Below are 27,207 nucleotides of genomic sequence, written 5' to 3' on the forward strand. Positions count from 1 at the left end.
CTCATATATGATACTGCCTGCCTCTGACCCTGGGACTACACTCAAGAGATGGTGTAATGTCTGTTATAGTTTAAATCAGAGTTTGAGGTCAGATGGGTCACACTGAACACAAAACCAAACCATTCTCACTGATCTTGCTCCTTGCTAGACACTAAAAGGAGAGCTGGTCCTGTCCCCAATGGGAGAGATGGCCTTGATGGCATGGCTGGGACTAGGGAGATCTGGCTCTGCCCCTCCCTGGGGGGTGGAGAGGGTCAGTTCCAGTGGCCTAAACCTACCAGCTCAGGTATCACCCAGACCTAAGCATCTGCCCCATCTATGACCTGCTGGAGCATGTGAAGGAATTGGTTCTAGAAAACAAAAACCATCTCCATGATTCAAGGGAACAGTGGGGTATCCTAAGATGAGTTTGTTTTCATCTTAAAGCAGTGTGTGAAAGACACCATGAGGCAGAGCTTGGGTGGAGGATTTTTTATTGGGGAAAAGTGAATGGGAAAAGTGGGGAGGGAAGACCAGCCTCTAGGGGTAGGAGTGGCAGAAGAGGATAGGCAGAGAGATATGCTTAAGAGGGGGGCGGAGAGAAAGATGGGAGGTGGGCAGGGCACTCTAAAAACTGGAACATGTTGAATGGTGCTTAGAGGTTGCACCTGAGGGTATATCCAGTCAGAACCCCAAGGACAGGCCAGTACAAATGCCTGAATACTAACAGTTTTGATGAGGGGCCAGTGATAATGGTATCTATCCAGAGGCCTTGAACAGGAACAACTACTCGTTGAGATGAATACTCTGCAGGTGGGCCTGATTGAACAAAAGGGTAAATTGTGATACACTGCAGCTCCTGATGAAGGACAGAGGAGCAAGATGGTTATTTTTGTTTTTTTAATATTTGGAGGACACGCTACAGGGGCGAAGGACTGGGAGTACATGATGTGAAATTCCCAAGGAATCAATAAAGAATTTATGTTAAAAAAAAAAAAAAACCAAACCACCTCATTTTATAATACAGAAATAGATACAATTTCAGACATTATCACTAATAACACAGAAACCATGTCATACAACTTAGAAAATGTACTTTATACAACTGAGTAAGGAATTATGTTAAAAAAAAAACCCAAACCAGCCAGACTCCTCATTTTATAATATAGAAATGGATACAATTGCTTCAGACATTATAAAACAGAAACCATTTGCCATACAACTTAGAAAAATTTACTTTATACAACTTAATCATTTACAGATAAAACCTAGAAATACTAAATCTAGGTAAATTAAACTTGAAGAATCTTCATATATTAAAGTTCAACAAAGTCCTTTAGATGCAATTTCTTTTGGGTTCACTGCAACACTTTTGGTAATATTGTATGTTTTGTAAATTCCAATAAGTCTATCTGAAATCTCAAACATATTATTCCGAAGAGAAATTATTATGAACTGGGCATTTTTTGTTTGCTCCTAAAAAGAAAAAGAGGAACAGTTAAGTCACAATAAATATGCAAACATTAATCCACAAAATTTTCGGACAATAATTCTGACATAGATGGTTAATGTAATGATTGCCTGGATAACGGACAATTCATGAAAGTATTTAAGATTGACAGGAATTTTTGTAAATTGAAACTCCTGATAGCAAGAAATAAAACACAAAATTCGCAGATTTACTCACATATATGTAAAATGCAACAATGGACACATTTTTAAAATCCAGTGCTGCATCGATCTCATCCATGAAGTAGAGGGGAGTGGGTTTGTAGTGGTGCAGAGCAAACACTAAAGCCAATGAACTAAGGGTTTTCTCTCCTCCTGAAAGGTTAAAAATCTTCTTCCAACTTTTCTTAGGTGGCCGAACACTGAAATAAGAACGGATAAAACTTGAAGACAGTGTTTCCCATAATTAACACTAAGCACTTTTCCTTGCTAAATCTGTATGTTGCTTTTCACAAATATTTTGGTTTCCTGAACAGGGTGATCTCAGTAGATAATGACTTTTATTTTTCTTAAAACTTGTGATCCTTCTTCCTAAACCAATTGAGTGCTGGGTTTATATGTACACACCCGCCATGGCCTGGCTGTTGGCGTTTTTTGTATCTAGTTACTTTACAGAAAGGTTACTGGAAGATGAACATATTAGGAGCATCTACCATAATTTTAAGATTTAAACAATAAGCTATAGCTACTACTTTTCTCTTAATGAATTTTACAATAAAAAGTGTTTGGTGTTGATGAAGGCCTTTCTACCTTGTCGGACAGTCATTTCATTGCTGCTAAGCCTGGCTACCTGGCTTGTGCTCTGTTTCTGCTCCTATCTCCCAGGATTAAAGATGATTGCATTATCAAATCTGGCTTTGAAGATAAATTTTTTTTTAAAAGATGATCTAGATATTGTATAATTTGCATATTTTATTTTATTATTATTATTTGGTTTTTCGAGACAGGGTTTCTTTGTGTGGCTTTGGAGCCTATTCTGGCACTCATCTAGAGACCAGGCTGGCCTCAAACTCACAGCGATCCACCTGCTTCTGCCTCCCGAGTACTGGGATTAAAGGCATGTATCACCAACGCCCGGCTGCAAATATTTTATTCTGTAAACTGACAAGCACATAAACGAGTTGGTATTTATCACCAAATAAAAGAACCTTCATACCACACTCCCAAGAAGTATTAAGGATTTAGAAAAAATGTAGTATTCAAATCTTACAAACCTGAACATGATTCCTTCAGAAAAAGGATCCAAACTATCCACGAGCTCTAGTTCAGCATCTCCTCCCAAAGTAAGCATCTGGTAGTTTTCCTTTAATTTATTTGTTATTATATAAAAACCTGCCATAAATTCATTCAGTCTTTGCTTTCGAAGATCTTCATATGCTTGTCTAAAACTATCTCTTTCAGAAGTAATTTTGTCCAATTCTGCTACTCTTTGCAAATATAATTCTTCCTGTGAAGATTGTAAAATAATGTTTACACACAAATCTTGAGAATTAGCATTGCTCATTTTGCAAAATCAAATAACTTATTTTAGACTATTAGAAATAATTCCCTCATACCTTTTTTTTATACTCTGCAATGGCACCAAGATTTGGTTTCATTTCATGACACTGAGCTTCCAGGAGTGCAATTTGATTTGTTATAGAATCTGGATTCTTGATTGCCTCAAGATCCTCTGGGCTTAGAACAGATACCGTCTCAACAGGACTGTCTTCTACAGGATGCAATTTTATTTTTGAAATCTAAGGAGAATTGAGAAGAGATAAAAACCAGGATGACCTTATTTTTACACGTGTGTGTGTGTGTGTGTGTGTGTGTGTGTGTGTGTGTGTGTGTGTGTGTGTGTGTGTGTGTGTGTACATGTCATGTTTGTAGATGCCAGAGATCCTAGAAGAGGGTCATCAGATCCTGTAGAGCTGGTGGTTGGTTTAAAGCCATTTGATGTGGGTGTGGGGAACCAAGCTATGGATCCTCTGTAAAAGCTGCAGGTGCTTGTAACCACTGGACTATCTCTCTAGTTCTCAGCTTATTAAGTCTAAACATGAAAAAATGACAGTCACAAAAATAGTAATGAACCATGACTACTTAGCACACAAGTGCTGGGCTGAGAAGGTACTGGCACTATTCTAAAGATCACTAATTTTTATGTACTTATTAAATCTAAAGTGTCTATTATATCCCTTATAAATGAAAAGTGATTATGGAATAAAGAATCATAACATACTTCCAAAACTAGAAAAAACACCCACTCCTACAATACAAAAGTCTTTTTAAAAAAATGGACATGAGTGTTTTGTCTGCATGTATGTATGTGCACCATATGTGTGCCTGGTGTCCTAGGAAGATGGGAAAGGGTGTTGGATTTCTCGGAACTGGAATTACAGATGGTTGTGATCTGACACATGGCGCTAGGATTGAACCTGGGTCTTCTACAAGAGCAGCAAGTGTTCTTAATCAAAGAGCTATCTCTCCAGCCCTCAGAAAGGCTCTAAAATTAATTAAATGGCAGTATCTCACCTCCTTTTGCCAGTATTTTATCTTAGAATTATGTTCAGCAATCTGGCCATCAATTTGCTCAAGCTTCAACTTAATACTAAGTGCATCTTTCTGAAGAGCATGTTCATTTTCTTGAATAACTTTTAGTTCCTGAAGTAGATTACGATGTTCTTTCTGGATTTCTGGCAATGACTCCTAAAAATCAAGAAGAACTGTGACAAATACCATCTCCACAAGTGAAATAGATATTTTTACATTACATTGTTAGCAATTTCTCTTCATGACTCACTTTAATAAAAATTTTGATTCACAGAAAGCTCTCATATTTTGCTATACACAAATTTTAACTTACACCAACACTTGTTGTTGCTTCAAATGTCATCTGTCCTGTAACACAGAAACATATCTTACCTCTGCAGTATTTGTAGTTTTTATGACCTCTTCTGCTTTGTCTTCAACATTTTTTAGTTCTGCTCTTAAGTCATTTGTTTCTTTCTCAGTGTCTTTTATTTCTTTTTCTGTACGTAATACAGAATCTTGTGCCTTTTTAAGATTTCTAAAGAAGCAAACAACAATTTATGACATTTACCGGAATTTGTGATTTACCGGAATCATCCTCAGTTGTATGTTTTACTAAAAATTTCCATTAAGCCTCCTCATGTAAGCATCTAGTAGACTTTGTTGCAGTAACCTAATAGATTATAAAACTCTTTTGACATCCAACAAGGTTTTCTTCTGAGACAAGGTCTCTCTTGGAACTCACAGAAATGTGCCTGACTCTGCCTTATGAGTTCTGGTGTTTTGGGATTACAGGCTTGTGCCACCATGCCCAGCTCAGTGAGTTCTTTCTTTTTTCAAAACTATCTTCAAGCATACTTTCTGCTGCTAACAAATGATTTCCTAGTTTCTTTCTTTTAGCTAAATGGATCAACAGATAATACATAAATAAAAAATGTTTGTAAAAGATTTGATTTAGAGCTTTTTTTCTTACCACTTCCTGTTTCAACTACCTAGCTATGGTATATCTACTTTTCTATGCTAGAGAAACAAGACTAATGTCTATGCTTTGAAAAACTAGGATATGATATTCCAACTTTTCTAAGGCATACCCTGTTTATCAGTTTATTGTTTCTTCTTAAATTAGACAAATGATAAATCTTCATTTTAAGCTTTTTCCTTTTCAAAGCATTGCTGGATAGTGGGAGTGAAATTTAGTAACTAACATCCAATGCAATACTAACTACTCTTTGCATTGTCCAGGCAGGGATGATGGCAAGCAAGGAAGTACACACTCTACCTGTCAGCAGTCTTGATTGCTACTTGGGCTTTAGTAATAGCAGAAGCACATTCATCCAGTTGCTTGTTTATCATATCCAGTTTGTTTTGTTGGGTCTTGAGTTTTCGGTTGTTGATTTCTATGATGGTATCATGTAACCGTTTAACCTCAGCTTCTACTTTACCAGCTTTCTCAGCCACAGCATCATATTCTGAAATTAAAAAATGGCACAGTTGAATTCATTTTTCTATGTTAGTAACTATCGTTTGGTGGATATAGATTTTTTTCAATTAATCTGATACATGGTATCAAATTTCAGGTATTTAGGGAAAAACTTAGAACACCTTTTTAAAAAAAACAAATGGTATTTTAACATACAAAGTTAAACTCTGGTTAAGCTGCTCAACACATTTCTTTCTTTTTGTAAAAATTATGTATATTCTGCTTCCATGTATATCTGCACACCAGAAGAGGGCACCAGATCTCAACAGGGACGATTGTGAGGCACCATGTGGTTGCTAGGAATTGAACTCAGGACCACTAGAAGAGCAGTCAGTGCTCTTAACCTCTGAGTCATCTCTCCAGCCTCACATTTATTTCTTAATGGTTTTATTTTCTCAACCTTTCTTAAAGCATTTCACTGAATGTTTGATACATGACTTTTTCCCTAAGACTAGCTTTTTTCAGGTCTGGAGAAATTGGGTATTTCCTTTTGCTTAATTAAAATAGTCCTCCACATTATTACACAGTGAAGGTCACAAGATGATTGGTGGGTCTTCCCTGTTCTAAAAACATGTTATCCCAGGTCTACTTAGGTCAAATCAACTGAAGTTAGCTGTGCAGTGTAGAAGGCAAAAATGATGAACTTCCCGGCTTTGGCTAGCAAGTCAGTTCCTTAGTATAAGCAGTGACTGATTTTGATGATGTGGACTACATTAGGTGGAGTTGCAGTAAAACTTTTCAAAGATGTAACTTGAAAGGACAGTAGTTCCTTTGATGGTAGTGATGGAAATTATTCTTTTTCTCTTTCGAGACAGGGATTCTCTGTGTAGCTTTGTAGACCAGGCTGGACTGGAACTCAGAGATTCGCCTGCCTCTGCCTTCCAAGTGCTGGGATTAAAGGCGTGCACCACCACTGCCCAGTGGAAATTATTCTTTAATGCTGAAACTAGAAACTTATAAAACAACCCATTATGGCAGTACACACACACACACACACACACACACACACACACACACACACATTATCAATTGCCTCTGCAAATATAAGCTACAAATCTGTTGATAGAATTATTTTACTTGATGTGATATATGCTTGGGAGCTCCAATTTGTCTGCCCCATCATTACAGCAATTGGCACACAGCTGAATCTCTTCCTAGAAAGATTCTTTATCCTTTTCCTTGTTCTCAAGTATCTAGTACACATCCTCTGTAATATGTTGTAGGATAATCGTTTTGTACACTGTAAAGATGTGCTTCTGCCTAACACACCTTTTGATTGGTTTAATAAAGAGTTGAATGGACAATAGCTAGATCAAGACAGTCTAAGTAAGACTACAAAACCAACTACACTTACAACTTTCCTTTCTTAAAGCTTCTATTCTAGCAGATATGTGTTATAACAAACGTTGAGGAAAGCATTTTTAGTAAGTCTTCAAATAAGTAGTTTTATTGTGTTTTTGCTGTGTGCTCCTGAGTAATTTACTTAAATTAAGGACATGAGCTCTGGAATCAGAGCATGCTACCCATTCTCCTATTAACCATATGCCATGTGACTCAAACTATATAAACCACTTAATGTTTTAATTTTTTTATTTGTCAAATGAATTTGTGGAGACTAATTTATAAAGTTGTATGAATTAAACAATACCAAATGCTAAATTAAATCAGCATAATAACTTACAAGTGATTTGCCTATAATTTGTTATTCTGCAAACTGCTTGAATACTGCAAATTTTAAAAATCCCCGCCAAAAATTTATTAATTATTTTGTTTTTTCAAGACAGGGTTTCTCTGTGTATCTTTGGAGCCTGTTCTGCAACTAGCTCTCATAGACCAGGCTGACCTCAAACTCATGGAGATCCACCTGCTTCTGCCTCCCAAGTGCTGGGATTAAAGGTGCAACCTAAAAAATGTATTTTTAAACATACCTTTTTTGAAAGCACTGACATTTTCTTCTAGCAATTTCTGTTTCTTTTTATCTGGAGCTGTAGTAATCACATTAGCTTCCAGTTCTTTAATCTGTAAAGCCAAATACTCTTCTTGTTCTGATAAACCCTAAAAAGAAATAAAAAATAAAAAAATAGCATTTATATGGTTAATAGTTTAGCTTAGTAACAATAAATATTTCTTTGGACACCAAATTTTTAGAAAGACATTTAAAACAAAATGTGTGCAAATCCATTACAAAGATAATGAGTTAGAACCAACAGTTTGGTATGAGCAAGAAGCACTTTAAAACAATGAAACACAACTAATTTTAATTTCAGGAACCTATCTTAAGGAAATAATTAGATGTGTAATGGATTAACTATATCCCATCACCTGGGAGACAGATCTCTGTGAGTTCGAGGCCAGCCTGGTCTACAGAGTGAGTGCCAGGACAGGCAGGGCTACACAGAGAAACCCTGTCTTGAATACCCTGCCCACTCAAACAAAAAGAGAAAAACATGAAATATGGCAAACCAAGTAAATTAAGATATTAAGGAAAGAAAAGTTAATGACACTAAAAAGATGTATATAGTCTTTATACACAAACACATACATACATACACACATACGTATATACCGCATGCAACTAAATTATAAATATTGAAGCCCATGCATTGTAGTTGAAGGTTAAAAATCTAGGTGTTTACTGAATGTTACTTTAAAACAGAAACAACTGGCTGCTGTAAGTAAGTGTACATGCCTTTAATCCTAGCACTTGGGCAGCAGAGGCAGGGGGATCTCTGGTCTACAGAGTGGGTTCCAGGCCACCAGAGCTACACAGTGAGACCTTATCTTGAGAAAATCAAAAGAAAAATAAACAAAACAATTGGTATTATTACCTTTTCATACCAAGAAAACAGGTCACTGTTCGGAGTGATACAATAATTGGTAACATAGTTGCTAAGCACAGTCACATTTCTAGAGTGGAAAATAATCATCCTTTATATTTCAAAATTGGAAACAAACCCAGTCACTATTGAATTTATTCAAATAATAACACAAACACAGTACCTGGATGCTGGCAGTGAACTTTTCTAGCGTATTTCTCATTTCTCGTTCACTATGCCTTAACTTAATGACTGCTTCTTCATGTTGTACTTTCTGCTCTTGGATTTGCATTGCTTGTTTAGAATGCCTTTCCAACTGGGATTCCATCTTATTTACCTTGAGAAAAGGGAAAAAAATGAAATTTTTGTAGTATATATACAGGCATATTATACCTTGGCATGTACATTAAATGTAAGAGGTCAACCTGTGAGAGCTAGTTCTAGGGACTGAACTCATGTAGCAAGGCTTTGCAGAAGGGGCCTTTACCCACTCAATCATCTTGTCTGCCCTCGAAGACTCAGTTCAGAGTTAACTTACAAACTGAAAAAACCCAGGGCTGGAGAGATGGCATAGCAGTTAAGAGCACTCCTGTGGGCTAGTTTGTTTTCTAGCCACTATATAGTGGCTTGCAACCTCCTATAACTCCAGTTCCAGAAAACCCAATACCCTCTCTTGGTCACCAGGCATACACATGGTGCACAGATGTTAAAATCCGTACATACAAACAAACAAAACAAAAAAACAAAAAAGGGAAAGAAAAAGCCCAAAATTCTAATATTAAAGACTAAAGTAAAAGCCAGAAGTAGGGGTGCACATGTGGATTCTCAGCTACTCAGAAGCTCGAGAGGAAGATTATGAACTGGAGGCCAGCCTGACCTAACACAGGGAGACATGCAACCAAACAAGCCACTCCAACCCCCCCAATACTAAAGCTTAATACATGGTCACCTATTATTTTAATGAAAACATGGCAAACATAGGAGGATATCAACAATTTCAAAATAGAGGACAGAAACTAAATGCACCTTTTGGAGAAAGAAATCCAGGCTAAGAACAGATCTTGGTGGCTGATTTCATAACTCCCAAAGGCTAGGCAATTACCATACTACTGTTCTGTATACCTACCTACCAAGATCCCCAAATCTTTTTTTTTTAAAAAAAGATTTATTTATTTATTTATCATGTATACAGTGTGTGCCAGAAGATGGCATCAGATCACATTACAGATGGTTGTGAGCCACCACATATGTAGTTGTTGGGAATTGAACTCAGAACCTCTAGAACAGTCAGTGCTCTTAACCCCTGAGCCCCCGCAAGCTTTTAAAAGTAAAATTTAGAAACATGGATGAGAAGCCTTTGAAATACCTGAAGTACTTTGAAATTCAAAAAACCATAGTAATTCTGTGAAATAAATGATATTAAGTAATTGCCTTATTATGAAAAATCTGTATGATACTAACGTATTAATTAAAAGATCTACACATTTAGTTTTATTCATTTCTAATTGTATGCTAGGGATCAAACCTAGGGCCCGAGGCATGCTAGGTCAATGCTCCACTACTTTAAATATATGCTTTTTAATTCTTGTGTTTTGCACTTCAGAAAGCACTCAACACAATAGCTAAAATTCATGTAACAAAATCTGTTAACTAAAAACTGGGTACGGTACCATTTACAATAGCTACATTTTGCACTAAGCTAAAAATAAAGTGACCATTACTATACATTATGCTAACCTCTTCTTCAGAGATTTCCACGATAACAGATGAACCCATTCTTCCTTTCATTACTTTGCTTCCACCGCCAGTCATTGTACCTAGGGAACAAAGGAGAAATCAGTTTTAAATGTTTTACTAAAGATAAAAGATTGGTAGGGAAAAAAACCCAACTTACCTGACTGCTCTATGATTTGACCCTGTAGAGTTACTACTCTCCATCGTCTATCTTTTTGATATGCTACTCTTGTAGCTTGATCCAAATTGTCAGCCACTAAGGTATCTCGTAAAGCAAAGTAAAAAGCTTGGCGAATTTCCTCATTGTTTACTTTAACTAAATCAAATAATCGAGGAGTATTCTCAGGAGTTTGTATTTTGGTCATTTTTTTGGCCCATACTGCCATCTGAAAGTTAAAGAATTGTGCATGTATTAAACAATCTTGACTTCTAGGTGTTGTAATTCTAAATAAAATCTTATCATGGTTCTGTATAAAACTCCCAAGTATTGGTTTTAGTTAGCAATGAATCTTAATTTTTAGTAGCAAAGAGTATAACATGGTAACAAAAACCAGTAAGCTAAAAACATCACAATGCATTAGACACCTACATTTAAGAGCTAAAATCTATAAAACTCAGAATCATCAAGCACTCATAACCCTACCACTTGGAATACAGAGAGAGGATTGCTCCAAATTCAAAGTCAGTCTGGTTTAGATACCAAGTTTCAGATTATCCTGGAATACACAGCAAGATCTTGTCTAAACATACACCTCTACACAATAAGCTAAAGAAAATACTGTTAACTGGGCCATTTGTGCATCAAAGCACACAATCAAGAAAGTGAAAATACAACCCAACAAATGGTAGGTTTAAATTAAAAAAAAAAAAAAATCTACAGCTATATAAATAAGCTGGACAGTGACAGGGCATGCCTTTAATGTCAGTCCTTGGGAGGCAGAGGCAGATCTCTGGGAATTCGAGGCTAGCCTGGTCTAGATATCGAGTTCCAGGATAGGCTCCAAAGCTATAGAGAAACCCTGTTTCAAAAAAAAACAAAATTAAAAAGCATGTATCTGACAAAAGAGACTTGTATACACAATGTAAAGGGTTTTTACAATTAAACAAGACAAACCAATGAAAACAGGCAAATGGTAGGTTTAAATTTAAAAGAAAAAGAAAAAATCTATATATAACTATAGAAATAAACCTTTAATCCTAGTACTCAGAGGCAGAAAGAAGCAAGCTGATCTATTCGAGTTAGAGGCTAGCCTGTCTATAAAGTGAGTTATAGGACAGCCAGGGCTATGCAGAGAAACCCTGTCTCAAACTCTTCACACCCCTGAAGAAACATAACAGTCACTCACTCATCCCCTGGACATCTTCCTAACCCTGGAATTTCTTTAGTGGAGACATTACAAAATTTATTTTTTTAACCTCTAAAGTCATGTATGTACGCACAGAATCTAAAATAATTTTCAAAACTTACGAGGGAGTAATTGAATAAAGGTGAAGAAAAATCTAAAGGAAAAATAGGACACTTCAAAGTTAAATTACAGGAACTTACCTTATCCAAACCTATAAAAGTTGCAACACCAATGTTATGTCTTTTAAGGAAGTTCACACATTCTTGGGCTGTATCAATAGAATCAACCACAATGTAGTCTAATGCATGGCAACAGGATGAAATAGCTATGTCATATTTTTCATCAATAGCTCCCAAGTCTCCCTAATAATTAAAAGGAATAGAAAGTTAATTTATAAAAAATTAGATTTAAAAAAACTACAGATAATTTCGTTACTGTTCAGACTTTGAACTTTTTTTTTTTTTGGTTTGTGTAGCTGAATACTGAGCACAGGACCTTGTACCACTGAACTGAGCTAAGTACCAAGCCTTTGAATGCTATTCTCAAACCACTCTTTTTTTTTTTTTTTTTAAATACTCCAAGACTCTGTGTGTGTAGCCCAGGCTGTCCTGGGACTTGCTCTATAGACCAGGCTGACCTTGAACTCACAGAAATCAGTCTGCCTCCAACTGCTGGAAGTAAAGGTGTGTACCGCCACCACCTTTGCCTGTCCTTTAAACCATTCTTAATGGGAAGACTAATAAATATATTTAGTTTAAAGAAGCATAAAAGTGGACAACACAGAAGCTACTTTGTGCCTTATAAGCAAGCATCCTACCACTGAGCTACATCCAAGGCCCTATAGTTTCTAATCTACCCTTTAGTGTTTTTGGCTATGTGATGTGACACAGGATATAGGAATATATCTTATTCCATGAAAGCATATAATGTGGATATGAGACCTAAGAGAACATACAGCAAAACAAATCTTTTACCTTTCATAAAGTTACCTAGAATTAAATAAGTAGCCGTGAATTAATTTATCACTTAGCTATCATCCTGCAGCTTTCACTGAATAACTTTAGTTCTTCACAGCAACTAAACAGGATCAATCTGTTTATTTTTAAGAAAATATGGTAGAAGCCACCTAATATCAGATATAGAAGCAACCATACTGATTAAATTCTATTTGTCCTTCCAGGTCATTCTGTTTCCTTTTCCAGAAGGCTGAGTAGGGAACCCATCAACTGGCTCTTTGGGCTCAAGAACTTTAAGCAAAAGAAGTCTCAGTTATGGTTGCCGGGCAAGAGATGACTAGAATTGAGATACTTACTTCTATTCTTCCAAATCATATACTGCTCTTTCCAGTTAATGATCAGAAAGGTAATGGTCCCCACAACTGGAATGACCAGAATTCTAAATTAGCTAGTTCCCCTTCTTAAGCCACAAACAAACTGTTAAGTATAGTGTTAGAAATCCTTATTTTTGTCTGGAGGTTCTAGCAGGGAAGTGCAACTATCATACACCTTCAACCAAAAAAACCCAGTCCTCTTCTAACTGGATGATAGGTCATCTTATTTGAGTGTTTTGTGTAGCTTTAGGAAGGACACACTTGGAATGGCGAGGGAGAAACAGTGACTAAGCATAAGTCTATTCAGCAGGATCGTTAATGGACATCTCTCAGCAGTATTGCTTCATATCCTAAAACTGCTTTTGTTTTTAAGATATGGTCTCATTATGTAACTCTGGCCAGCGTAGGACTCAATATGTAGACCAGGCTGGTTCTGAACACAGAGATCTGACTGACTCTGCCTCCCTAGTGCTGGGATTAAAATATGCACCACCATATTCAACTTCTAAATAATTACTTTTTTGAAAAAGGTTTTCTTGTGTGGTGCCAAAAGCCTAACAATAGGGAGGCAGAGGCAAATTGGCTCAGAAGCTCAAGGCCTACCTTAGCTACATAGTTAGTTTGAAAGCCAATCTGAGTTATATGAAATCTTGACTCAAAAATGTTCTTAGATTAGTTTTGGAGGGACCGGGCAGGAACATAATGTATAAAATGAATATAAACAGCCCCAAACTACATAATGACAATAAATCTGTAAGAGCAAAATATTTTGTCTATGCAGTTGTCTTCCTGAAATAAGAAAGAATGTTATTTTAGGCATAGCAACAATATATACTGAATACATTAAGAATATAATTTATAATGTCTTTTCTGAGTAAAATATAATCTACTTTACCAATCTTCCATATATTCCTGGGATCCTGCCAGATTTTTTTTCTTGAATTATTGCATCAAGTACTTTCCCCCTACTTCGATTCATTGCTAAGGAACTCTTTGCTTCTTCAACTTTTTGGAAAAGATCATGAACCAAAGTTTTCAAGTTTATTTCTTCTTGTGTTAGTTTCTGAAGTTCTTTTTCTTTCTAAAAGTGAGAAGAAAAAGAAACCTAGAAGCATTTGATCTTAAATATACCCAATAATAGCAGAAAACTATTTGTAATGCTTCAATAATAAGAGAGGTCCCAAAACAGCATATGAACTGGCACTGAGCTTCCATATTGCTATTTTGGCCTGGCTTTGAAAATGTAGATGAGTTGTTCCTATTTTAGTGTAAATTATTTGTGTCAACAAGAGGAATCCAGCACTCTTAAAGTAGCTACAGGTATAAAAACCCCAGTCTGGTACCACAAAGGTAGAAGTATGTACCAGTTCTCAAGTTCTGACCTAAAAAAACCAAATCCAGAAACCAGATTCCAGGTACATGTAGCTGGGCAATACTATGGTTATATTATGGCTTTTTGGCTAAGTAAACAATAAAACAAAAAGGCACAGTTCCTAAGTAGAGGGGGAAATATGATCGGGATAGATACCAACCAGAGGATCCACACATCCAAATTTAGTCTGCCAGTTTCCAATTTAGAAACAATAGTCTTATGTAACTGCTATTTTCCCCCATTCCTTATTACACAGGCATAAAGTAAAAGCTCAAATTATAAACAACCCCAAAACAAATCATTAGAAAGACAAATATTCTCTGGATATAATTTAAATTACATTTAAAATCTACATATCAGGAAACTGATGGTCAAACAGTATAAATTTACTAAAATTTAAAAATACTTATTTTGAAGGCTGGAGAGATGGCTCAGCAGTTAATATCATATGGGTTGCACTGCTAAAAGGCCTCCTTTAAATTCCCAGCACCCACATGGTGGCTCACAATCATCTATAACTCATGGGATCAGATGCTCTCTTCTGGTGTGCAGATTTACATGCAGACAAAATACCCATATACATACATACATACATACATACATACATACATACATACATACATGTATATATATGTATATAAATCTTAAAAACTAAACAAAACTTATTTTTAATTATATATATATCTGTGTATGTATATGTGTCTGTGTGTGTGTTTGTGCGCATGCGCATGCAGGTGTCCCTAAGTCCAGAAAAGTACTGGAACTCCTGGGGCTAGTTACTGGCAGTTAGGAACCACTCAATGTGGCTTAGCAGATACAGGCATTTGCTGCTCTTATAAAGACTAGTTCCCATTACCCACATTCTGAGGATAAACTTTTTAAAGAAACTCTTAAATTCATTTTCATTTATCTTTATACGAGTCACCTACATTTATAGATTTAGAGAAATACCTCACCCCCCCCAACAGGCTTAGCTTGGAATCCAATATATAGCCAACACTGGCCTTGAACTGATCGTCTAGCCTCTACCTCTCAAATGCAAACATTCCTGGTTCTAAGTGGTGCTGGGGAATCATAGCCAGGGTTTCACACTCCCTAGGCAAATACTACTCTACTCAACTGAGCTACATATGCAGCCTGAGACGTCTGTTCAATATTTTCCCACAGGATTGTGGCAGCATTATTTATTGCTTGCTTTTGGAGACAGCACAGTTAGTTTCCTCAAATTTTGTTTTTGGATGTACTGGGGACAGAACCCTGGGCCACATACACGCTACAGAAGCTTTCTTGTTAGTGACCTACACCTCTAACCCTAGTTAATTTTTAGCTCATTCAAATACTGAAATACTTTCTCATGCAAGATTATGTGGAGAAAACTATCTGCCAATCACTTTAAACCCCAATATTAAAAACAAACAAACCAAGAACAATAACAATGAAAGACCCACATATAACTCTGGGGGGTTGACAATGTTTGGATGAAATATAGAGGCAAAACTTTACCTCCTTTAATTCTTGGTGAGCCTGAGGGAGCTTTGTGTTTATATCTCCGATTGCAGCTTTCCTTTCTTTGAGAGTTTCAGACGCTGTAATTAAAGCTTCCTTCGCCTTATTTAGTTGAGACACTGCTGTATTATGTCGACTGAGATAGATATCAAGTTCTGACTGAGCAACTTCCATCTTTGAACGTGCTTCATTTACTGATTTGTTAAAACCCATAAGTTCCTTTTCACAACTCTATCAAAATAAGTTCATTAAATACAAAATATGTTATTTTCAAGCTTAGACCAAAATGAAAATTATACTTCCTGAGGGAAACTTAAGAAAGGAAAGTCTATAAATATAGTAGGGATCAAGAGAGAATTCTTAAGTGGAATAGATTAAGGTGGTCCATATATGGTTGTCATCATACACTATTCATTGTCTTTCCTAACTGATGTTATATTATGAGTTTTTACAAGAGGCTATTTGCATGGTCATTTCAGAAATTAAAATAAAAGGTAATAATTAAGGAAAACTTTACACTTCAAAGTCCAGATTCCATATTGTTTCTACATTACTGAGTGTAAGAACTACTCTTCTGCTTCCTCAAATGTATTTATGTTGATATATATTTATGTTGAATATATATATATTCATTCCAGAAGGAGAAAACAGAAAATAGTGTAGAGACTTAAGTTTTAGGTATGCTAAACTAAAAAGTTCAACAGTTTGAGACAGTCTTTGTTATGTAACAGAAGTTTGCTTCTGCCCCCCCAAAAGTTCAACAGTTTGAGACAGTCTTTGTTATGTAACATAAGTTTGCTTCTGCCCCCAACAGTCAAGTTAGGAAAAAGACACCAAAACCATCACTGACAAAGACTCTTACCTCCTTTTCTTTCTGAAGCCCTTGTGTTTCCTGTTTAAGGCTATCCATAACTTCTTTCAATTTTTTTTCTTCTTTTTCTCTTTCTTTCTCAAGGGAATTGTTTTTAGTTGTTGTCTCATTTATGATATCCTTACTCTTGGCAGGTATACTTTTCAGCTCTTCAACCTGGGATTATGAAATAAATTAAGGTTATGGAAATATATTCCTGAGGGTACCCAATACTATTAAAATGTACCTAAACAATTTTAGGACCTCTATTCATAGTTATCTGAATACAACACACAGCAAATTATCTTTGCTCCCTCAATCCAATTGTAAGATCTTTTAAGAACTTTACCTTTCAGAGGTACTAGGTAGAATTAATATTTTGTCCAGATATCTTCTGGTAGTAATCATATATTGACATTTTATTCCTAAAAACTAATGCCTCAGGGCTGGAGAGCTGTCTTGCAGTTAAGAGCACTTGCTGCTTTTCCAAGTCCAAGTTCTTTGAACTTAGATCCTCACTCAGGTGCTCACAACTGCCTGTTAATGCCAGCTCTAGGGGCTCATACATATAATAATAATTAAAAAAATAAAAAAAGCTAATGTCTTCATAGAATTTGAGCATTTTTGTTTTTCAGTATTTCATGAAACCTTTATTAAGCTACACTGAGTACAAATACATTTGGAAAACCCTTAAAGGTGAAATAAAAACTGAGTCTTGGGTGTCATGTTATCTATTAATATCTATCTGATTAAGCTATGATTATAACTTGAGACACCAAATTACTCATTTTTACTTTTTGGTCCAAGCTATCTATCTATCTATCTATCTATCTATCTATCTATCTATCTATCTATCTATCTATATATCTGATACTTTCTTACTTCTAATTTTATGTGTATGAGTGTTTATTGAATGTCTGTCTGTGTGCCACATGCATACAATGCCTACAGATGTCAGCAGAGGTCATTTGAGACCAGACTAATAGACAGCTGTGAGCTGACACGAGGGTACTGGTAGCCAGTGATCACTAAGCCATCTTTCCAGGCCACAAAATTCAATTTTAAAACTTTAACCCCAGAATAGAGAGTCTGTCACCTATATGCCTTTTCTTTTTGCTAACTCTGTTGCAGAAGGCAAGTATTACTCTAAAGTTTGTGGGGTTGCTAAGAATGCTCAGTGAGTAAAGGCATTTACCCACAAGGTGAAAGGAGTAAACCAACTAACTCCCTTAAGTTGTCCACTGACCTCAGACACATGTAATAGCACACATGTGTATGCAGACACAAAAGTAATTTTTTTTGGGGGGGGTTTAAAAACTGTAATATCTAATAAAAAACATCCTCTTTAGCCACCATTACTAACCAAGCAGAGAGAGAGAGGCAGGAGGATCTAAGTGAGTTTGAGGCCAGCCTGATACATACAGTGCGTTCCAGGCCATCAAGTGCTACATAGTGAGAGCTTATCTCCAAAATAAAAAACAACAAAAACATAAAATATCCCAAAATCCCTTTACACATTACTATTTTAGGAAAAAGAAAATTATCACCACCATAGAAACAGAATTGCTAACTGGGTGGACATTATTACTAATGTAAACTCTGAAACTCATAAACTTGGGACAAAATTGTGTTAAGACATAAAATACTTTTATAAGCATCCCAATTTATCTTCTTAGGGAACTAGAGTCAAGCAAATTAGGGAAAACAACTAGATCTGGTATTTAGACTTGAAAAATTGATTTCCCCCAATACCTACCTTTTCTTTATCTTTTTGAAGTTGTTTCTCCAGTTTTTTGGCTTTACTTGTAGCATGCTTTAATTTTTCCCTAAGTTGAACATCTTCTAAATCTAGCTTTGTAAATTTTTCTTTATTCTCTTCAATAAATTTTATAACTTTATTGAGTTTCCTATCAAAGAAAGTAAGTATCAGTCATAGACACATAGACTTTCTGGTATATTTCCTCCACAAACATGTCAAAACTCCTTTTAATTAGAATCCTAAAACTTCTACACTGATCTTCCCTGATAGCTGACAATTTTTTTTTTTTTAAATCATGAGAGCTGTCTTTCATTTCTAAGGTGGAAAGACTGTTCTTTTACTATGTCTAGGTATATAAAAAATTGTCCATAAAAATTAAAGAAATGAAGCTCACTCAAAGATACTATTGTCACTGAAAGTTGGCATAGAATAGGGCCATGATAATTTTTAAAGTCTACCTAAAATAACCAAAATTCTATTTCAAAACCAAATTTGTAAACTAATTAGGGCTAATGGGTCAGGTAAAATGCTTATGTTTTAGCTTTTTATATATTGTGCCACTAGGGGAAAGACATCCCTTACGGTATGACTGTTGGGCAATCTGTAACAGTGAGCTAGGTATAGGAAGTGCTGGTGCCTAAATGAACTATTTGCTGGGAAATGTATTACATTCAAAGTTTGCTCTAAGTTTACATGTAGACACATGTGAAAAACTGAATTTAAAACTTCTCAAAGAGGCCAGGCGATTGTGGCGCACGCCTTTAGTCCCAGCACTTGGGAGGCAGAGGCAGACAGATCTCTGTGAGTTCAAGACCAGCCTGGTCTACAAGAGGTAGTTCCAGGACAGCCTCCAAAGTCACAAAGAAAACCTGTCTAGAAAAACAAAAGAATAAAAAAAAAATTCCTAAAGAGTATTACTTTTCTATATCCTTCACAGCTGAATTCTTAGCTTTCATTTCATTTGAAAGCATATTGCTCTTCTCAGTGATTTCTTTAGTATCTTCATGAATTTTTTCCTTTTGAGTTTTCATTTCAGCAATTCTTTTTTGTAGATCATAACTAGAGGAGAAAATAAGGAGAATGCAAAGTATCATCAGTAAAATCAACTGCTTATAACATATTTATTCATCAATTTATAGCAAAGTGAGGTCTATGGAAGTGGGGTTAAGGCTAGATAGAATTTAATAACAAAATTGGTCCAGTTAATAAATTAGATCTAAGCTGGGCGGTGGTGGCACACACCTTTAATCCCAGCACTCTGGAGGCAGAGAAAGGTGGATTTCTGTGAGTTGAGACCAGCCTTGTCTACAAGAGCTAATTCCAGGACAGCCTCCAGAGCCACAGAGAAACCCTTTCTCAAAACAACAACAACAACAAAAAAACAAAACAAAAACAATAACAACCCCCCCAAACCCAAACAATAAATCAGATCTATCATTCAACAGTGTATAGTAAGTAGTATCTCATTGTTTTTGCATTTCAAAGTTTCAGTTACTTGTGGAAGACTAGCATCTAAAAATATTAAAAGGTAAATTATAGAAATAAACAATTTCAAAACGTACATTGGCTAGCATTACTAATCTTTCCTTTCATTCAGTATACCAACATGTACATACCAGCCCTATACTCACTTAGTAGTTCAAGTAACTCTCCTTATACTTAATAATGCAAAGGGCCTAAAACATGTAAGGAGGAGCTGAGGAGATGGTTCAATTAAGCAAGAACATTTGATTTTTAAGAATGAAGATCTGAGTATGAATTTCCTGCACCCAGGTAAACTGTGCAGCACCATGGTTAAGTGTGCTGTTAACATCAACATTAGGGGGTGGGGTAGGGAGCATGCCTGATGGCTAGCTTGCCTAGCTGGAACTTCTGTTTTAGGGAACATCCTGTAAGGTGATGAGGTGGAGATGGGTAGAGGAAGACACTCCATATTTTGCCCTGGCTTCTGTGTACGCACATGCATACGCTTGCTCATGTGCAGGCAGACACACACATACACATTCCCCCAAACCAAACCAAAAAACCCACAATGGATTGGGGAGATAGCTCAGAAGGTAAAAGTGCTTTCAGGACACACTTGATGACCTGAGTTTTATCTCTGGAACCTCCTACTAGGAGAGAATGATCCTTGAAAACTGTCTTCCTTCCTGGGGAAGTTAGCACCCACCTACCCTTGTACAATTATACCAATAATGAAAACAACAAAAACTGCATCCTGCAAGAGCTGATTAACTCTGATTTTGTGGCACTTCTATAGGACACAAATAGTACATACATAAGGGTTTGGCACAGCCTGTGATTTCTGTCAGGTTCTGAATATTATCCCTTAGCACATGCACTATTACTACTCATATGGTATAACTTCCTTCCTTCTTTCCACTTTTAAAATAGGACACTAAAAAGTGAGTAGTGACTTTTAGAAAAATCACATTACAGAAAAAAAAGGCTTTGATGCTTAGACCAGAGTACTTACATGTAATATTGACAGACATGATTCTTTTTTTTAAATATTTCATTTTCCAGGGTAAGGAACTCAATGGCTATGTTTTTCTCTCCTTCTAGGGCATCCTTTTCCTTTTCCACCATTTTAACTCTGTTTAACTACAAAAATTATAAAAAATTATATATTTCATATATAAAGTCAAATCGAAACATAAACACCAAGTAAAAGATTTCATCCAAAGACTAATATAAAAATGGAGGGTTCAGAAAACAAAAAAAAAAAACCCAAACATTTTTATGTGAATTATAAAAAGTATTCAACTCAGTAAATTCAATTGATCCATAAATAAGACATTCTCATTGGCAACTAATGTCTACTAAAGATTCATTTACCTTTTCTCCTCTGTTTTCATTTAATAGTTCAACTCTCCGACATAAGACTTTAATAGGTTCATTTAGCCGTCCACAGCCAATTATATCTTCTAAATACTCAAGCATACCCTCATCATGTTCAGTCTGGCCTTTTGGTTTCATCATAGCAATCTGTTCGACTTCACCCTTTAAGAGAGTTACATTCATCCTCATTGTATTCAGTAGCTAAATCTCTTCAGCAAGAATAGGGTAATCCCAACTAAACGATATTCATCAAGTAGGTTTTAGATGTTTTATTCAAGGGGTCTGAAACCCCTTTATATTATTCTTATAAAATTACTGACAACACATATCCACATACAGACACAAAGATACCCTATGTTGTGGTTTCAAGTAAACAAATTTTTCTGTTAAGCAAAATTTGACAGGGTACATTACCAATTATTACTAACAATTTGCTAATGGTCTCTCATTCTAAAATAAGTTTTCAGAGTTCCTTCTAGTTAAACTGTATAAGGAACCTTGCCCAAATGCTTCTAGTTTTACCCTTTATGTAGTTATCTAATTTCTCTATAAACCTAGTGAGTTTGACAAGTGACCCACTTCAGAAAAGATGACTAAAACTTAACAAGCAGTTGTAAACTGGATGGTAGAAATTAATCTCAGGTTCTCTGCAACAGCAGTAACCACCAAAACCACCAAGGATCCTTTCTTTTATCCAGAAAAAAAAAAAATCATAGCACCTTTAAGTTTGAACTTAAAGGACTCTTTCACTCCAAGTTTACAAATCATATAGTAACAGAACAGGGACCACTAAAAGATTACCTGGAGCTGGTAACATTTCATTCACCCTCATAGTTATTGCTACTTTCTAGGTTTTTTTTTTTTTTTTTTTTAGCTAGAGTCTCTCTATGTAGGCCTAGAGTTCAGAGATCAATCAGTCTGCCTCTGCCTCCTGAGAGCTGAGAATAAAGCCATGTGTCCAAACAAAGTTTTGTGGTTATTTATTTATTTTTGAGACAGGGTTTCTCTGTGTAGACCAGGCTGGCCTTAAATTCAGAGATCTCTTGCCTCTGCCTTCTGAGAAGTGGGATTAAAGGCACATGCCTCGGCTACTACCACTCAGCTTTGAACAAAATTTTAACGCACTCCCAGCCTCAATTATTCTGAGAGTGGTGGGGTTGAGTATACAGCTCAGTGGTAGAGTGCTTGCAGAAGGCCTTGCATTTGATCCCTAGCAACAGAAGAGGGAAAAATAAATTAGAAAGGAGCTTGAGTTCTAACTTAATGAAGGCTCTGCTGGGTAGCAAACAAGGATACTGTGATTCAGTTAAACCATTCTTTGATGATCTTATTTACAGGTACCTAGAGCTTAAAAATCTAAGAGAAAGCTGGGTATGGTAGCACACATCTGGAATCCCAGCACTTGCGAAGTGAAATAAGTGCTTTTATTTTCATTAAAATAAATACAGGGGGTGGTGGTGGAAAGATGGCTCAGCAGTTAATAGTACCGACTACTCTTGCAAAGAACCAGGCTCAGTTCCCAGCACCAACATGGTGGCTCACAGCATTCCCTAACCCTAGTTGAAGTTCTGATGCCCTCTCCTGACTACCTTGGCCCCAAGCACATATACAGTAGATGTGTATACAAGTAGGCATTATTAGATATCAAATCCAGAGCCTCATGTGTGCTAGCAATCACTACCACAGATAATATTCCAACCCCCTTGGGCTTTCTAATTTTTGTTTTGCCTAAATAATTTTCATTTTCTGAACTATAACTTCTACCTTCCTCAAGTACAGTTTACCCTAATTTGTTCTACAAGAGGACAACCAAATCCCCAAGGTTAATATCTGTCCAAAGTACACAAGTAAAAAAGAGAATGCTTTTGTGGTTAGTTTTCATATCTATTCTGGGTGCTTAGGGGCAGCCTTCTAGCATGTTTTCCACAGTTGAGCCACTGGATCAGACAACTAGTCAAAAACTTCTTTCAAAATGTAGTCAGGTTTGCTTTTTAGATTTTTTTCCTTATTTCTAGATAAAAAGACGACAACAAATAGTTTATATGCCACGCCTTCTATAAAAGTATATTAAAAAACATGATCAACAAGGTTAATCCACTCTCCAGAGTAGAAAAGTTATAAAAATGTTTTATTTCATAATATGAAGACAAAAAATATACATAAATTTTGACAAAATCCAATTTCTGTTTTTTAAAGGAATTTACAAAATCACTTCCAATACACCAATCTATTAATGCAACTTTGAAGGGTAACTGAAGCATAGGATTGTCACTTCTAACTTGAGTGGAGCAAAAGCATTAACTAATGGAGCAAACCAATAAAATCTAATTAGTTAAGTTTTAGTCACCTATGAAATAATACAGACTAATAAAATCGTTTTTGTTTGGACCATTAATCTTTTTTTTTTTTTTTTTAAGATTTTATTTGTTTATTTGTATACAACATTCTGGTTCCATGTATATCTGCACACCAGAAGAGGGCACCAGATCTTATGACGGATGGTTGTGAGCCACCATGTGGTTGCTGGGAATTGAACTCAGGATCTCTGGAAGAGCAGTCGGTGCTCTTAACTGCTGAGCCATCTCTCCAGCCCCTGGACCATTAATCTTAAAACATCACAAAAATCTCTCCAGTAAGATAGAAAACCAATGGCTAATCAATCAACTGTGACTACTTTTGAAATATACATGGCCATTTATACCTGTCCTCAAGGGTAAGAAATAGGACTTAACCATCTGAATGATCATTGAAATTTTAAATTGATCCGTATACTAGAAATGCTTACTTAAAAAACACAAATCCATAAACGCTGTAAGTTTTTAAAATAAATTTCTAAAATTCAGTGCATCTTAATCTTAAAAAAATTGCTTTTCCTACATTTATATTACATGTGATAAAATCAGTATCACTGTCCAGTCTGTACTGATATTATGATACTGTCTTCAATTTTCTAGCCACCCTAAGCACAGGTGGTAGTTTTTAAGACAAATGTTAGTGATTAGGATAATGAAATAGAAGCTATGATCTTACTTCATGTGCTTTAAATCTCTTATTAGTATAAGCGTCAAAGATTCTGATAAAAAGCTAAGAAAATCTCACAGAAACTACTTCCACTTTCCCTGGAATTTAAAAGGATTCTATGAGTTTTATCTAGCCCAATTTCTCCCTTTTCTTCCTAAAAGGCAAGTTGCTAAAAAGTTCTTATCTAAGTTCAATCAAAAATGTAAAAACTTTAAGAGCACAGAAAGGGTTCAGATAATGAAGACAAATTGAAGGAGCATCTTCAGTGCATCAGAAGCATATGTTTTAATATAAACTTAACACTTTACTATTATTTCTTTGGGAAATTGCTTTATTACCTTTCTTTATTACCGAATTACATATAAATAAACCACACAAAAACATTACAAGACCTAAAATATAGTCTACTTTGCACTGGCACAAGATTGATTATTTCAGTATAAAACTAAGCAAATAGCAAAGAATAAACAAAAAGTGAATATAATTTCCTTCAAAAATGTTACCACCACTTAAATTTAGCATTACAAAGGAACACAACTTTTTAATCTATAGTTTATCAAGCCAAATTCTTGAATATAGAAATCCACAAAACAGTACAATTAATTTAAAAAACAAAACAAAACAAAAACACCCACAATGGCTTAAGACTGAATCTATATAAATTCAAATTTTTACAATCAAATCTTATTTGTAACTGATTTTTTTTTCAAATTTTATTTTTAAGTAACAGTGGTTTATTGAAATATTGTAAATGCACCATTTTTGATAGTTAAGGGGTACTAAAAGTTATTCCAGAAAATTTTACTTGCCTTCTATGTGACATATGCTTAAAATAATAATAAAAAACCCTGAAGAATAGTCTAAAATGTTTGAAAAATTCTAACTTGTTAATGGTAATAGTTACCACAACAAAACATTTTATATCAAATCAAAACTCCTAACTTATTTTAAAATCAGTAGCACATGATAGTGTATTGGCAGTTGCTTCTATATAATATGCAACCTCTCTCTTTAAATTTTATTTATCCTTAGTAACTTGGGATAGAACAAGAGAATAAGACCTTTAAATCAAAACAGGAATTTCACAGTATCTAACAAAGCCATATTTCACTAACCAACCAACCAAAAACAAAACAAAACAAACAAAAAACCCCAACCAACCTCTCCATTCCAAATGACAAAAATCTTCCTTGTACCAAGTTATAATAGCAGGATATACTTTTACACCCATACACGCCCCAAAAGGAAAAACAAAAACAAACCAAAAAACCCCACAGGGTCTAATAAAATATCAAATTAATACCAGACATTAATTTTTATGCTCTTTTAGAAGACTTCTCTGAGAGTCGATACTAATATTACTGGTTTAGCAATTAGGCTACTGTAAATAAAACAAGACCCATCTTGAGTAAACATTTATTATTATTATTACTATTATTAATGTCAAAAGTACTATATTAGGTGATCAGGGGAATTTCCTTTTGTTAAATATCAAGCATATAGTTTTTATGTTAGAAAAAAATGACAAACAAAAAGGGGAGACTATTAAAAGATTTTATTTCAAATGGTAAAGGGAAATACAAACAGAAATGAGAGCTGCTGTATGCCTGTCACACTAAAGCAGCACAATAATATTGGTGTTTAATATTTATTTCACTACGCCAATATTTACGTGCTGCTAGAGCGGAACAAGTATGTCAGATATCCAAACAAAATGAACATGTGATGATAACCATATCATTTAGAATGAATTTCCTTAAATTTCTAGAGCAGCAAATAATGATTCGCATCTTGACTATAGTATGTAAACCATGATGTGCTGCTATAGTACTTTAAGGTTCCAAAATAACAGGATTCAAACAGAAGAACACTCTTTCTAGCTTTATTACAAAACAAAAATTAAAAACCAAGAACTTTGGAAGTGTTTATGAACTTACCTGCAATATTAAAAATCGATTATGGTCCAAGTCAATTCCATGGCTTCTAAGAAGATTTCCAACATCTTTAAATGTCCTCTTCTTCCCACTTATATGATAGACAGAAGTGTTATCTCTGTAGGCTGTTCTAGATACATAGAAGTTACTGTTAGGAATAACTTCATAATCATCCCCTTCCTGTTTTTAGGGAAAAAACAAAACCAGAAAATGGTTGGTATTAAGTTACAGGCAGGTCTGGTCCAGATTTCATTTACTTTTATACTGAAACCAATTCAATAGATTAAATATTTCATAAAATTTTTCTTGTATTTTTCTTGACAAATTCACACACACACACACAAAAATAATTTGTCCTTATCTCCCCTGAATTAAATATATACAAAAATTGACAATTGCTCTAAAATGAGTTTTAAAAAATTGCTTTAGCAGGGATTAGATACTTCTCCAAGTTGTTGGGTTTCTTTCTCAAAGCTCTCTAAAACCAAAAGCCAAATCAAGTAAACAAAACTTTAGCTCTCAACAAGCCAAAAATTGTATTTGAATAAGAGCCAATGAAGGTGGACAAGAGTCCCACCGTCTCTAAAACAACCCCACCCTACTCAACCTAATAACCATGTTGACTGGTTAAAAAGCTATATAGGAAGAGATAATTTAAGGAAAATATTAAGGGGAAACTTTTTTTGGTGGTGGTATTGTGGGGGAGAACAGCTTGTCAGTCAGGTATGTGTGGCACAACACAAGATACCCTTTGCACCCAGCATCCCTATCATCATTAATTGAAAGTAAAACCATAAAAATCTCACAATTATATACCTGATAAAGGGAATCAATTATGAATCTATTTTACCATTAAAGCTCATTCATTTTTAAGGCCCGGTCATATTCAATTTTAGACAACTCAAACTTAACAGGCATTGGATATCTGATTTATTGGCAATCTATTTTCTAACTCAAAAGTACAACAGAATGAATTAAGAAGCAAGATTAAGATAGATGCTTTTGTGAAATTAAATTTCTTTATGTCTAAAAAAAGAGAACAATCCCCCAGCACCTATATTATCTAACCACTTCATTATGTGCATTTCTTTATTCCTTTTTAGGTTCTTTTCAGTTGATTTTTGAATCATTAACTGTCTAAATAGATGAGAAAAAAACACCCACAGAACCATGTAAATAACCTGGTGATTATTTATAATTTTATTTCTAGAAAACAAAA

The 27,207-nt window shown here is 35.3% G+C and overlaps 1 protein-coding gene and 2 non-coding genes across 4 annotated transcripts in view; all 3 read right to left on the reverse strand.

The window, feature by feature from the left end:
* Positions 1-1,051: 1,051 nt before the first annotated feature.
* Positions 1,052-27,207, reverse strand: part of Smc4 (structural maintenance of chromosomes 4) — a 29,781-nt gene continuing 3,625 nt past the window's right edge. The window contains exons 5-24 of one of the 2 annotated variants that reach the window (XM_027391767.2): positions 25,992-26,168; positions 21,031-21,195; positions 20,669-20,796; positions 19,111-19,251; positions 18,190-18,340; positions 16,446-16,610; positions 15,581-15,814; positions 13,601-13,786; positions 11,576-11,737; positions 10,190-10,415; positions 10,033-10,112; positions 8,480-8,632; positions 7,408-7,534; positions 5,279-5,468; positions 4,393-4,537; positions 4,003-4,176; positions 3,045-3,227; positions 2,703-2,935; positions 1,667-1,850; positions 1,052-1,455 (exon numbers count right to left, since the gene is read on the reverse strand). In XM_027391767.2, the coding sequence (XP_027247568.1) occupies positions 1,303-1,455; positions 1,667-1,850; positions 2,703-2,935; positions 3,045-3,227; positions 4,003-4,176; positions 4,393-4,537; positions 5,279-5,468; positions 7,408-7,534; positions 8,480-8,632; positions 10,033-10,112; positions 10,190-10,415; positions 11,576-11,737; positions 13,601-13,786; positions 15,581-15,814; positions 16,446-16,610; positions 18,190-18,340; positions 19,111-19,251; positions 20,669-20,796; positions 21,031-21,195; positions 25,992-26,168 (3,357 nt within the window). In that variant the 3' untranslated portion in view covers positions 1,052-1,302. The remainder of the gene's footprint in view (positions 1,456-1,666; positions 1,851-2,702; positions 2,936-3,044; positions 3,228-4,002; positions 4,177-4,392; positions 4,538-5,278; positions 5,469-7,407; positions 7,535-8,479; positions 8,633-10,032; positions 10,113-10,189; positions 10,416-11,575; positions 11,738-13,600; positions 13,787-15,580; positions 15,815-16,445; positions 16,611-18,189; positions 18,341-19,110; positions 19,252-20,668; positions 20,797-21,030; positions 21,196-25,991; positions 26,169-27,207) is intronic. The other variant, XM_035451001.1, reaches the window with a different exon arrangement.
* Mir16-2 (microRNA mir-16-2) lies at positions 25,657-25,751 on the reverse strand. The gene has a single exon (NR_162754.1). It is a non-coding gene; the product is annotated as a microRNA mir-16-2 (primary transcript).
* Positions 25,811-25,888, reverse strand: Mir15b (microRNA mir-15b). The gene has a single exon (NR_105134.1). It is a non-coding gene; the product is annotated as a microRNA mir-15b (primary transcript).

The sequence above is a fragment of the Cricetulus griseus genome (assembly GCF_003668045.3).
Source record: "Cricetulus griseus strain 17A/GY chromosome 1 unlocalized genomic scaffold, alternate assembly CriGri-PICRH-1.0 chr1_0, whole genome shotgun sequence".
NCBI classification, from domain to species: domain Eukaryota; kingdom Metazoa; phylum Chordata; class Mammalia; order Rodentia; family Cricetidae; genus Cricetulus; species Cricetulus griseus.